Source organism: Mauremys reevesii, unplaced genomic scaffold, assembly GCF_016161935.1.
Source record: "Mauremys reevesii isolate NIE-2019 unplaced genomic scaffold, ASM1616193v1 Contig138, whole genome shotgun sequence".
NCBI classification, from domain to species: domain Eukaryota; kingdom Metazoa; phylum Chordata; order Testudines; family Geoemydidae; genus Mauremys; species Mauremys reevesii.
Genome location: NW_024100758.1, coordinates 105,043 through 118,353, shown reverse-complemented (window position 1 = coordinate 118,353; position 13,311 = coordinate 105,043). Strand labels below are relative to the sequence as shown.

Genomic DNA, 13,311 nt, shown 5'->3' with positions numbered 1-13,311 from the left:
TCCGGGACCCCCCGCCGCCGAATTACCGCCGAAGCGGGACCCGCCGCCGAAGTGCAGCCCCCACCGCGGGTCTTCGGGGCACTTCGGCGGCGGGTCCTGGAACAGAAGGACCCCCCGCCGCCGACTTGCTGCCGAAGCGGGGCCCCCCACCGCCGAAGACCCCGGAGAGGAAGGACCCCCGGCCAGCGAAGACTGGGAGCGAAGAAGCTCCGGGGGCCCGGGCCCCGCGAGAGTTTTCCGGGGCCCCCGGAGCGAGTGAAGGATCCTGCTCCAGGGGCCCCGAAAAACTCTCGTGGGGGCCCCTGCAGGGCCCGGGGCCTGGGGCAAATTGCCCCTCTTGCCCCCCCCTCTGGGCGGCCCTGGTGCTGTATTTACTGAGCAGGGAAAACCAAACTACAGCGGAGATGCAGGTGAAGAGTTCAGAGGCTCTTGGCTTGTCTGTTTAGCCTGGGGTAGGGGAGAGTAGAGTCGCCTGCATTCCAAGTTAGCACAGGTGGCTGAGATACCCTGGGGATTCCGGCAGCATAAATGAATGCAAAACCACTAAGAGCTTTGCATGTAGATAACTACTGGGACTAGTGAAAGAGTGAAATTGACTTTTGTGCCCTCTAGCACTAAGCAGTATTTACAGGTTTAGGGTAAACCTAGTTCCTGATATTTAATTACTTTTGCAATAATCATTTAGCCTTTTACAGTCTTTACAGAATAAACCATAGAAATACAGGGATTGTCACCCACCACTGAAATGCAGCCCTCTGGGATAGAAGGCTGGAGCCTTTCCATTGTTTTGGTTTTTAACTTGGGCTTGTGCCCTTTTATGTTTATTATTTGTCGATGGGGGGTTTTAATTTTTGCTTTTTTTTTTAACCTTAGAAATATCAGGAACGTCAAGTCTAATCTCTCTGGAGGACTTGCTGAATGACCTGACAATAAACATGTTAGACCAAGCCCTTTAATTGAAGGAGTGGAGATGTGCTAAATGTTTTCACAAGCCCATCTTTTATCCAAAATGCTGATTTGTCATTGACGTTAAATATGTTATACAAACAAAGCTTTAGTCATTCTCACTACAACCCCCTCTCACATTTCCCTCTCTAGCCTAGTGTCATTTTGCTAGTTCTCCAGTCCTCGGAGTTTTCCGAGGCAGATGAGCAAGGTTTATTGTTGTCAAAACAGGTACAATTCTCTTCAAAACCTACCTTTCAAGTCTTCATCAAAACAATAAAAGCATAAGCCCAATTTTTTAATTTGCATGTCACCTTTGAGGACAGCAAATGGAGAAATGTCTTTATCCATTTAGAACATGAGGACAGCTTGCTTGGAGTGCCAGATGGGAGTGAGGTTACTCCTAATTAATTCTGCAGTTGAACAAACAGAAAAATGTGTGAGGGTGTGTGTATTTTTTTCCTGATCTCATAGGCGGTATTAATTTGGTCCAGCAGATCTAGATACAAAGAAGTCTTTGTTCTGGAAAACAGAAATTAGGACAATAGCCTTGTGATATATAACCACTGGGCTTCTGTCTAGATCCTCTATTACAATGGCATCCTTTGAAATAAATGACAAATAAAAGGGGAAGATGTTTTACATCATAAGAACCATAAAATTGGAGTTGATATACCTCATTGAGTCTAGCTATAGTGAATTGCAATGGCTAATTACCCAAACAAAAACAAACAAAAAATCCCCGTATTTCTTTTGTAAGATTCCAGAAGGGGAAATTGTATCCCTTGTTTAAAGTCATAATTAGTATTACGTTAGCGATAATGACAACATCCTTAAGAGCCTGAGCATCAGACCTCTCATTTTCTCTTCCTGTGTGAGTGATGCCACAGCTGCCATGAAGACTGGTTTGAAAGAACTCCGGTTCTAGCCCTCTGTTTCTGGCCATTGTGATGACATTCCTGCTGGCAGAAATGTTAGCACATCTACCCCTAGGATTTCCCAGAGTCATCCCTTATTCCTATTCATTTGGAATGCTACTCCCCAGGTTTTAACTTTTAGCAAACCTTTGTGATCGCTTGCAAATGAGCGAACCTGTTAAATGAGGTGTGCCTGGTAATTTTCATAAGCCAATTATTTTGGGTTGATTTCTGCGTGTGTAGACTGGCAGTGGCACTGAATATAGCCAACCGGGTTTTTTTAATTAATAAAATGATCATGTTTCTCGCATTCTCTAAAAGCAACCTGCATTATTTCTTCCAAATCCTGGATCTCACCCCATAGGTCAAAGCAGGGAAGGAATACTCCTGTGTAAAACCAAATGATGCCCTTTCCCAAGTGCCTGTGAGTCATAAGCTTGTGTCATACTGTCAGCTTGACATTCTAGAGTAGTTGTTTTTGGATGATGCCAATGTCAGTAATCAGACTCAAAACAAAGAGCCATAGTCTTCCAATTGACGTCCCTACACGTCAGTGCTTGTATCAATGGAAGCTGCATGTAGGGGTGTCATAAACAGATAGTAAGGGTTAAGGTCTCTTTTACCTGTAAAGGGTTAACAAGCTCAGTAACCTGATGAACACCTGACCAGAGGACCAATCAAGGGACAGGATAATTTCAAATCTCTGTGGAGGGAAGGCTTTGTCTGTGTTCTTTGTTTGAGTGTGTGTGCTCTCTTTGGATCTAAGAGAGGCCAGACATGTCTCCAAGTTCTCCTGGAGTATTTCCTACTATCCAGTATAGTGAGTATTAGTTAAAAAGGCGGATTAGTCTTTTGAGTTGCTTTCTATATTTGCAATTGTGTGTTTGCTGAGAAATATCTTTATTTCTGTTTGCTGTTACTTTGATTATTCTGAGGAGGAGGGAGGGGAAGTCTCTCCAGTTTTTATAAGTTAGACCCTGTATTTTTGCATCCTGGTAATACAGAGATAGTGTGCTCTGTGTCCATGCAGCACCTGGGGCCCCGATCTCCGGTGGGCCCGTAATGCACCGAGCACCGTCCCACCCTGTGAGGGCTGCTGTTCCCCCAGGAATGTCACCCAATACCAACAGCCAGCAAGGCTGTGTGCAAAGAGCAGCCTGGGGGGTGCTGGGCTGGGGAGTCCCCACTGCATGCCTGGCTTTGCAGCTCTCCTCTCTGCAGGACCCTCCATCTCCATGCGCTGCATGCATTGCATTGCAGGGCGCATCCCCTCCAGCAGGGAGCAGTGCTCGCACATGCGCGCGCACACACACACATGCACAATTGCTCCTGGACACTGACCACCCCCCACTACACTGCCCCCCCACAGCACGTGAACTACGACCTCACCAAGAACTACCTGGACCTGGTGGTGACCTACACGTCTGTCATCATGTCGCTGTCGCGTATTGAGGACCGCAAAGCCCTGATCAGGATGTACAACTGTGCCCACGAGATGATCCAGGGCAGCAGGTGAGAGGGGACTGAGGGGGGTTGTGCAGGAGAGAGTGGTTCACACAGTGCTGGGCTGGGCCACGGGATAAGTTAACCAGTGGGACTCCCTGCTGCAGAGTATGTGTGGGTCAGAGGGCTCCAGGGGGCAGTGTATAAATCCCAGAGGTAGTGCCCATGTGGAAGAGTGAGGGGCACTGGCAGAGCCTGCAAGGTCATTTGTCATGAGGTGCATGACCCAGGCATTGCATTGCAGTTTAGTGAGGGGTGCACAACCGCATTGGGGAGCAGTTTGCTGAGGGGTGCATGACCCAGGCAGTGGGGGGCAGTTTGCTGTGGGGGCATGAACAAAATCCCTGCCCTTGCTGTCCCTGTGCAGCGACCCCAGCTACGCCCGGCTGGCCCAGATGGTGCTGGAGTATGACACCCCACTCAAGAAACTCACTGAGGAGTTCGGGCCTCACACCAAGGTGAGTGACACTGGCGATGGGCCTTGCTCATGGGGGGAGGGGCGGCTGGCACCTTCAGTGATAACCACTGGGCACAGCGAGGGGCTGTGGACTGGGGGAGGGGGTGGCTGGCACTAGTGATAACCACTGGGCACAGCGAGGGGCTGTGGACCGGGGGAGGGGGTGGCTGGCACTAGTGATAACCACTGGGCACAGCGAGGGGCTGTGGACCGGGGGGGAGGGGGTGGCTGGCACTAGTGATAACCACTGGGCACAGCGAGGGGCTGTGGACCGGGGGAGGGGGTGGCTGGCACTAGTGATAACCACTGGGCACAGCGAGGGGCTGTGGACCGGGGGAGGGGGTGGCAGGCACTAGTGATAACCACTGGACACAGCGAGGGGCTGTGGGCTGAGGGAGGGGGTGGCTGGCACTAGTGATAGCTGCTGTTCCCAGCTGTCACTGCATGAGAGCAGAGTCCGGGCCGCATGCACGGTCCTGTGAGAGGTGCCCCCTGCCCGCCCCTCACCCCTGGCCTTTTCATTGGGCCCCTGCCCCATGAGCCCCCTGACCCCCTTCTTTCCGCAACCCGATACAGCTGCGCGCCCTGCAGCTGGTTCGTTCTGAACCGCACCTAGGGAACGACTTTACACACTCGTGCTGCACACATTGCACTTCCTCACCCTTGTGTCCCGCCCCGATACCAAGTGGCTGGATGAGGAACCCCGGTGGGCCAGCCTGTGCTCCACCTTGGTCCCTCGGCCCGCCAGGGACATCAGTTGGCTACTCCTTCATGGAGCCATGAGCACAGGCGCGAACCTGGCGCGGCTCACTCCATCCTGACTCCTGTCCATTTTGCAGTGTGAGGGAGACCCTGACACTCACCTGTCTGCAATGCTCCAGGTTGCAACCCCTTTTCCGGCTCCTTCAGAACCTCCTGATGAGGTTCTGGCTGCACTTTTCCCCACACCTCTTCATATACACACACCCTGTCCGCAGCCCCACGAAGTCGCGAGACCTCCTCAGCAACCTCCTCCTGGTGCTGGCCAAAGTGCCCCATCTACAGCACCAGGAGGAGGATGCTAGACCAGGGGGTGCTCTGCGGCTGTGGGTCCTATTTCCGTTCCTCCCTTGTCTCACGCATCTGGGCAGAGTTCCTATGGGTGGCGACTGCTGGTTCCCTAGACACCTTTGAGGAGCAGTCGGTGCTGTCCAGGGTACTCTGCTCAGTGTCCCCTTCTGGATCCCTGCTTTTGAACCTATGACCCTGGTTGTGCAGGGCTCCCTGGGGTGCAGCCTGGGACTGTGGTACTGCTGTGCCCCCTTTGGTTTCTGCAGCCTGGGAGGTATAGAAAGTCACACCTTCCCCCTTAGGTTACTGCAGGAGGGTTGGTCACTGACTAACTCGAAGGCAGTTTGTGTTATAGTTCTCTTGGCACCCAGCCATCAAGGCCATGAGGTGGCGTGCCTCAGTTTCCCCATTCACACACAGCAAACCAGGTTTGTTATGGTTTCTCTGCTGTGATAAGCTTTAAATCTGTTTACAGGTATTAACTGAGAACTAACGTTACCATAAGCCAGGGGTGGCCAACGTGAGCCTGAGAAGGAGCCAGAATTTACCAATGTACATTGCCAAAGAGCCAAAGGAGCCCCTGATCAGCCCGCCCCCTGCTCCCAGTGCCTCTCACCCACCAGCAGCCCCGCCAATCAGCACCTCCCCTTCCCTCCCCATCAGCTGTTTCCTGGCATGCAGGAGGCTCTGGGAGTGAGAAGGGAGGAGCGAGGGCACAGCAGGCTCAGGGGAGGTGGTGGAGTGGGGGCAGGGCCTGTGGGGTTGAGCAGTGAGCACCCCTGGCACATTGGAAAGTTGGCGCCTGTGGCTCCAGCCCCAGAGTCGGCGCCTATACAAGGAGCCGCATATTAACTTCTGAAGAGCCGCATGCGGCTCCGGAGCCCCAGGTTGGCTGCCTGTGCTATAAGGTTTAATGTCAGTAACAAAATTCTTATCCCAAAACTTAACATTAATACCAATGTTTTTTATCACAGATGGGTGTTTACAAGTATCTTTGTGATACCAGGCCCCCTGTTCAGATAGTGTCGTTTGAGGTTAGTTTGTTCGGTACCCAGGGTGTCCTTTGACTCTCTCCCATGTAATCAGTCACTGGCTTTTCTTTCTCTGAGCATTCCCCTCTGGGAGGCTCTTAATTTAATTACGTTTCTAGGATTTTAATATCTCAGGGTGTGGCCAGATAAGGGTCCAGGTGGATCCTGCACACTGGCTGGCCCTTTGGGGGGCTACCACCCAACCTCAGGACTGTAAAATCCAGTTTCCTTTTTGGGGTTACCCAGTGTTTTCCCCTCCCAGCCCTGACCCCTAGAGGGCTGTGATCTGTGCTCTCTGGGCTAGGTGTCTGTTTACCCTTTGATCAGATTCACCTTTTCCCAGCAGCTTTCCCATAACTGCTCCCTGTCTCTCACCAGCCTGGGGGAAAACATCCCCTTCTCTGTCAGCTGGGTTATTTCTGTTCTCACAAACTACCACCTGGCAATTTCCTGGTCTCAACTCCTCTGCCGTCACAGGCATTGGAGCTGCATCTTGGTTTAAAGAGACAGTTACGTTTCAAACACGTATCAGAAATAGCATCCTGAAAAACTGGGACCTGGATTGGGGTACCCTCCGCCACCCCTTTCTCTGTCCCTGAGAAGTCAGCCGTGTGACTGCTCCCCTCCAGGAGGTCGGTTACACAGGTCCTTCTCAAAACCTGGGTCCAGGCTGAGTGCCTGGATGCACAGATGCTGACTCAGCCATCCAGTCCTGGGCGTCCTCTCCCAAGAGACATTCCTGTACCCCCCCTATTCCTTCTCCAGTCTCCTCCTCTGGGCCCCCTCCCAAGACACATTTCTCTGTGCTCCCTAGGAAGGGGTCCCCTCCCTTGTTCAGCTGCAAAACTCTGGACAGTTTCTTTAATCACTGACAACACCTCTCCTGTCCCTGCACCTGAGGGCATGTTGCCTTCTGCTGGAAAGGAGCTAGTCTCAGCCCCTCCCATACTTGGAAGCACCCTGCTTCCCTGTGTTACAGAGTCACCAGAATCCTCACCCACCTCAGTGGTTTCTGAGATCCCCTGCTCTTCTCTGGGCTCTCCTCTGGGACACATTGCTCTCTGCTCCCTAGAGCCTGGCTTGTCTCTGGTTCAAGCTGCAACTTGCTGGCAGTTAAGCATTGGCCTGCTAAACCCAGGGTTGTGAGTTCAATCCTTGAGGAGGCCACTTAGGGATGTGAGGCAAAAATTGGTCATGCTAGTGAAGGCAGGGGGCTGGACTCAATGACCTTTCAAGGTCCCTTCCAGTTCTAGGAGATTGGTATATCTCCAATTAGTTAACAACCTGGATAGTTCTCTCCTGGCAGGCATTACCCCCCATCCCTTCCTGATATGGTGTTCCTCCAGCTGCAGGGCAGGAGTTGGTCTCAACCACCCTCCCACTTGAAGGCATGTGGTTTCTCCCTGCTGCAGAGGAATCAAGGAGACTCTCTCCCATTCTCTCAGCAGTTCCTGAGACCTTACCCTTTCCCTTGGGGATCCCAGCATGAAACTCCTTCTTGCTGTGGGTAAATACCTTAATCTGAGGTACACAGAAAAAATCATTACCAAGAAGCAGGTTGACTAGGAGGTGTTCCACTACCCCCACTCTCAAAACACTTTCCAAATCTTCCCACACCGCATGGGTTTTAGCTAGCGGTACAAGGAATCTGCTTTCGCCCACCCCACAATCTCTGCCGTTTGGCCAGGGAACATACTGGCCTTTGAGACCACACTCTGCTTAACCGGAGAGATCTGGGCCCCTGTATCCCTCTGCCCCCAGTACTCCCTGCCATTAATTTCGATAATCTTAACATGCTCCATATCTGGTTCTGCAGAGGCTAACCTCACAAAACCAATATGATAGGTTCCAATTGCTTGGGGGAGGGGGGTTCTGTGTTGAGGACAGCAGAACTAACATGAGCTGTTGGTTCCCTGCTTCCTCCTAGCACGAGGCGTTTATTCCTCAGATGCTGGTTGGACTTATATTGATAGCACCTTTTGGGCTCTTCTGCTTTTACAGGATGTTTGGGACAAGGGTTAGAGGAATGGTTTTGGGGAGGGGAGTACTCAGCCTCCCAGCCATCCTCCCTCTTGCTAGGGATAAAATGGGATCTTCCCTTCCCACCAGCTTTAAACACCTCTTTCAGTGGTTTGTTTTCAATAGACACCTGGGTCCATTCAAAGGCATCAGCAAGAGACGCCGTCTCATCCACAGACTTTACATCTTTGTCCCATAGACGCTGCTTTACATCAGCCTTACACATGCCTAGGAAATGCTCTTGAGCAACAAGATCCAGCATTCCCTCAAAGCTTGTAACACCTTTGCCCTCACCCACTTTCCCATCAAATCTTTCATTTTGTTCTCATATTCCCCATTACTCATACCAGTATCCCTCTGAACATGCCTAAATTTAACGCTGTATGTTTCAGGGGAATCTGAAACCTTCGCAAAAGCGTGTTTTTAAATTTACAATAGTCTAAAAGCATCCTCCATAGGCATTTCATTTAATACATTTAGAGCTTTACCAGTTAATTTTGCAGTCAGGGTAGGAACTCTTAGCCTCAGGGATCTCATGCACTGCACACAGCCTTTCAGCGGTGCTCAGATATTCAGCAACATTGTCTGCCTCATTGTATGCAGGACATAAATGATCCCAATTGTGGATTTTTGGAGTGATGGGAATTCCTGGGGCTGGTGGGTTCTGGTTCTGCTTCTCTAACAGGTTCAGTTGGTGTTTTCACTCTCTTTCCCTTTCCCTTTCTCTTTCTCTTTCTTCCCACTTCTCCTTTATCTCCAGTTCTTTCAGGTCCAATAGTCTCTGGTGCTCCCTCTCCTTTTCTGCAACCTGCAGCTTCAAAAGCTCCTTCACAATTGCTTCACTGCTTTCACTCATTGTCCTGATTTTCTGTCCCTACTTCCTCACCCAAAATAAGCAAACAGAAAATAAACTGGTAGCCTCCTCCTGACTCTCCTTAGCCACCACACTTAAAGCCTTCACTTAAAATCTTTACACCAGTGTACGAAGTGCAAATCTTGCTCAGTACAACAAGCTGTGTATTTCACCCTGCTCGCTGCGTCACTGTGATGGGATCCCCGGGGTGCAGCCTGGGACTGTGGGACCACTGTGCCCCCTTAACGCTTTCCAGCCTGGGCTGTATCTCACGATGCCTTGTTAACGATGCCTCCAGGTGCTGGTATCACTCAGCACAACCGTATGTGGAGCCCCACACCTGGCTAGATTGCATGGATGCTCCCAGAGCCACTCACAAATCACACAGAGAAAGGCACCAGAGCCAAATCCCCACAGCTCCCAGCACTGTACCCCAGGAATACATCGTCTTGCACTGCTCAAGATGAGCAATGCAGATTTATTAATTGGTTCATCACTTCATCAATGGAAAGTGGACATACACCAGCCTTTGCAAAACCTGAGCAGATTTGCCACACACTTCATACAAACTCACTGGTAAAGATAAACAATTAAACATATTTATTGACTGTAAAAGGTAGCTTTTAAGTGATATTGAGTGATAGGCAAAAAGTCAGTTAGTTACCAAAAGAAAAATAAATATAAGCACGCAGTCTAAACTCTCGACCCTATTAGACTGGGCATCATCTAGCTTAAGCAGTTTTTCTCACCCCAGTGGATATTGCAGTCCATAGTATACAGGTTTCCTCCTTGAAATCTGGGCCAGTCCCCTCAGGTGGAGGCTTCAGAGTGTCCTTGATGGCTGCAGTGTAGGTGGGTGAAGGAGAAAGGCCCAGTATGTCTGCTTTATACCTCTGTCTACTCTATCTGTCCACCCTGTCTGTTTTATACCCTCCATGTGCTCGGGGACACAAGTCCAGGCATGTCTGGGGGGCATTGCTGAGTCTTCAGGCAAGGTTGAGCAATTCGCCTGGTGTGGCCTCGTGCAGGTGAATCACTGAATTGTAGCTCCCTTGCTGGACAATGGTTGTTGATGGGTTGTTTGAAACCCCACCCTGGTGTTGGTTACTTTCCTTGATGTTGCTTCTGGGGAGCTAATGTCTGGTTGATTCTCCAACTTACAGCATGTTTTAGTGATCGCCATACAACACAATTTTCATAACTTCATATGCATTAATGATACACATATATGGACAGAGAAATGACTTTCAGCAGATCGTAACCTTTTCCCTGATACCTTACAAGGCATGCTTTATATGATTATATGAAAATGAAGAATATGGGGGTTACAGGACACTCCCCCAAGGTATAGAACAGCGGTTCTCAAACTTTTGTACTGGTGACCCCTTTCAAATAGGAAGCCTCTGAGTGCGACCCCTCCTTATAAATTAAAAACACTTTTTATATATTTAACACCATTATAAATGCTGGAAGCAAAGTGGAGTTTGGGGTGGAGGCTGACAGCTCTCGACCCCCCATGTAATAACCTTGCGCCCCCCTGAGGGGCTCTGATCCCCAGTTTGAGAACCCCTGGAATAGAATGTCACAGACCCCCACTCCCGACTCTGTTCTTCCTGAGTTGTCCCCTGCACTCAGTTGAACCCTGGGTTCAGTGGCTCCTCCTGTAAGGTTTGGGGAGGGGTCTTTAGATCCGGACAGGCTTGTGCCCACCTGCCACCTGGAATTCAGTAAGGCACAGCTGGCCTGCAGTTGTGCCAGCCTGGCCTGGTGTGCATGTGTGCTTATGCTGATGGTGCATGTGAGGGGCCGGACGCTGCTTGTGGGGCAATGTGTGCGAGACCAGAGGTGTGGTATGGACAGCTCCTGGCTCGCTCCAGATTCTCAGCCGGGGCAGCTGAGATCTGAACCTGCCCCAGCAGGCCTGGCCCCACATCCAGCCCCAAACCTAGCTCCACATAATGCTTTATGCCTGGCCCCAGGCCCCCTAAGGTGCTATCCTCCCCTGAGAGCAGCACATGGTTACGGGCCCATTTCTGGCCCCCAACATTCCTTCTAGGAGGTTTGTAGTTGTAGCTGTAGCTGTTGTATTGCTGCTGCTGCCCTTGCTAACTGCCCCCTGCCCCCTCCAGGCCATGACCAGTGCACTTCTGTCTCTCCATTTCCTCTTTGCCCGGAGGAACCAGTCAGCTGAGCAGTGGCGCAGCGACCAGCTCCTGAGCCTGATCAGCAACGCGGCCACCATGCTGAGCCCGGCCAGCTCGGATGTCGTGAGTCTGGACTTCCGGGGCCTGGGGGCCGTCGGGAGGGGCCCTGAACGCACAGCTCAGGGGGGTGTTGCCCGCAGGACACTGTACGATGGCTCTGCCTGCAGCCGGCTCGCCCAGCTGAGGGGATCCCAGGGGGCTGGGACAGACCCCAACCCCTTGTCCAGCAGTGTAGGGACCAGTGTAGGGACTCCCAGCATGCATGGCTGACCCCTGTCCATGGGGAGTGAGGGCAGGGTGCCTCTTGGTGCAGCCATTCAGGTAGGACCCCATGATCCCAAGTGCTTGGCCATGGGGGCTGGGGGGCTGGGTCAGTCCCCCACAGGGCCAAGGGGGCAGTGAGGGCCAAGAGCCAGGACAACGGCCCCCCCTCACCATACGCACCTCTCACAGTACGAGGCCCCCAGTGTGGTGGGCAGGCAGGTGGCAGGGAAGGGTTAACACTCATCACATCACCTGCCTGGTCCTGGGGGATCAGGCAGGTCCCACCTCTCTGAAAGTCACAAGCACCAGAGACCAGAGAGAGCCCAGCCCTGGCCATTACCTCACACTAGCAGCCCCAATCTGGGGCCTCGGTGCTGGGGATCGCTGCCCCTTTTGGCCTAGCAGCACCTGCGTCTGCTGACCTCTGGATGCCTGGCAGTGCCTGCTCGCCCCATGGTGATGGGAGGGGGCAGGATGGGGAGTCGGGGTTGGCAGCTCCTCTGTGCCCCTTGTGCCCCTGACATCCCCCTCACTACGCCCCTTCCCCTCCTTCTGAACCCTTGTGCCCTTCACCCCTGCCACCCATGCCCTGCCACCTACTGTATCCCTGACATGCCGCACCCCGGGGTCCCTCGCCCCCTGCTGCCCCAGCCCCAGTGCCCCTCATCCCTGACACTTCCTCCCTGTGGCCTGCCATGCACCTGCCACCCCACCCCCTGTGCCTCCTGACCCCTGCCACCCCACTTCCTGTGCCTCCTGACCCCTGCTGCCCCAGCCTCTGTGCTCCTCACCCCTGCTGCCTGCTCCCGGTGCCCTGCCACCTACTGTATCCCTGCCATGCCCCACCCCGGGGCCCCTCGCTCCTGCCACCTCCTCCCCTGACCTGCCACATTCTGCATCCCTGCCATGCCCCTTTGCCCCCTGCCGCCCCACCCTCTGTGTTCCTCACCTCCCTGCTGTGCCCCTGACCCCTCCCCTCTGCCCCTCCCTGCAGTCGGCTTCCTCCTGTGCCACGGCTGCCTGAGCTCGAACCCGCAGTGCCTGGAGCTGTGGAAGCTGGGCCTGCAGGGCTCGCTCTACATCAGCCTCATCCGCGACGACGCCCTGCAGATCCACAAGGTCACCGAGGAGTTCTTCAGCAGTCTGAAAGGGTAAGAGGGCGCTGGGGGGGCAGCAGGTGGGGGGGGCTGGCATGCGTGGGGGCTGGCACGGGCATGGAGGATGGCTGCTGGGGCAAGGCAGGTTGGGGGTGGAAGGCAGGTGGCGGGGGCAGGGGGGCGTCTGGCAGGGCGGCGGAGGGTAGCTGCTGAGGGCAGGGCAGTGGCAGGGAGGCAGTGGGCAGCTGGTGGGGGTGTGTGGCTGGTGGAGGTGGAGGGGGATCCCCACCAGACCCAGGGGAAGGGCAGGGAGCACCCAAAGTGACTAGTACAGTGTCCCAGATCCCAGGATCGGTGCCACACCCCAGCTTTGGGACAGGCCCTTGGAGGGACTCCTTTAATGTGCTGGACCCTAAGGTGGTCTCACTTCCTCCAGGGCAGCTATGGGGCCTCCCAGCCTCCTGAGACTGACCCTCGGGGCTCCAGCCCTCCTGCCCCACCCTGGGAGCTCTGCTCAGCAGCTCCCTGAGCCAGGCTCCTGGTGCCGCTGGGTCCCCTCGTCAGAGCCGGACGCCCCTTCCCCATCTCCCCCAGCCCAGCTGTGTCCCCTGGAGCCCAGTACTGGAGTCCTCAGCAGCGCGGCCCAAAGGGGAAAGCACAGGCTGACGTGGCCAGGCCGGGGCCCCAGGGAGCTCCTTTTTCAGGCCTCGTGTCTCCCTCTCTGACTTCCTCCCTTCCTCAGCTCCCAGGGACTGGGGGTTCCTTCCAGCAGCCAACACTCAGGCACCCACCTCCCCCCGCCCAGGCCTGCTCTCCAGGGGGGCCTGCTCCTCCCACTTGGCGCTGGGCATGAGGTATCACTGTCCTGGTGACTGGATTTTCCATTGAGATGGGTCGGCCTCAGCCAGACTTTTAGTGACCTTCAGGGTCAGCTAGCCAGGCAACCCTCCCTCCCCGCCCCATCTCTTAGC

At 53.7% G+C, this 13,311-nt stretch overlaps 1 protein-coding gene across 1 annotated transcript in view; it reads left to right on the top strand.

Moving 5' to 3' along the window:
- The window catches only part of LOC120393024 (nck-associated protein 1-like), a 46,497-nt gene that overhangs the window by 25,213 nt on the left and 7,973 nt on the right, over nt 1–13,311 (top strand). The window contains exons 2-5 of the mRNA XM_039517659.1: nt 3,232–3,374; nt 3,733–3,823; nt 10,905–11,091; nt 12,238–12,394. Of these exons, the coding sequence (XP_039373593.1) occupies nt 3,232–3,374; nt 3,733–3,823; nt 10,905–11,091; nt 12,238–12,394 (578 nt within the window). The remainder of the gene's footprint in view (nt 1–3,231; nt 3,375–3,732; nt 3,824–10,904; nt 11,092–12,237; nt 12,395–13,311) is intronic.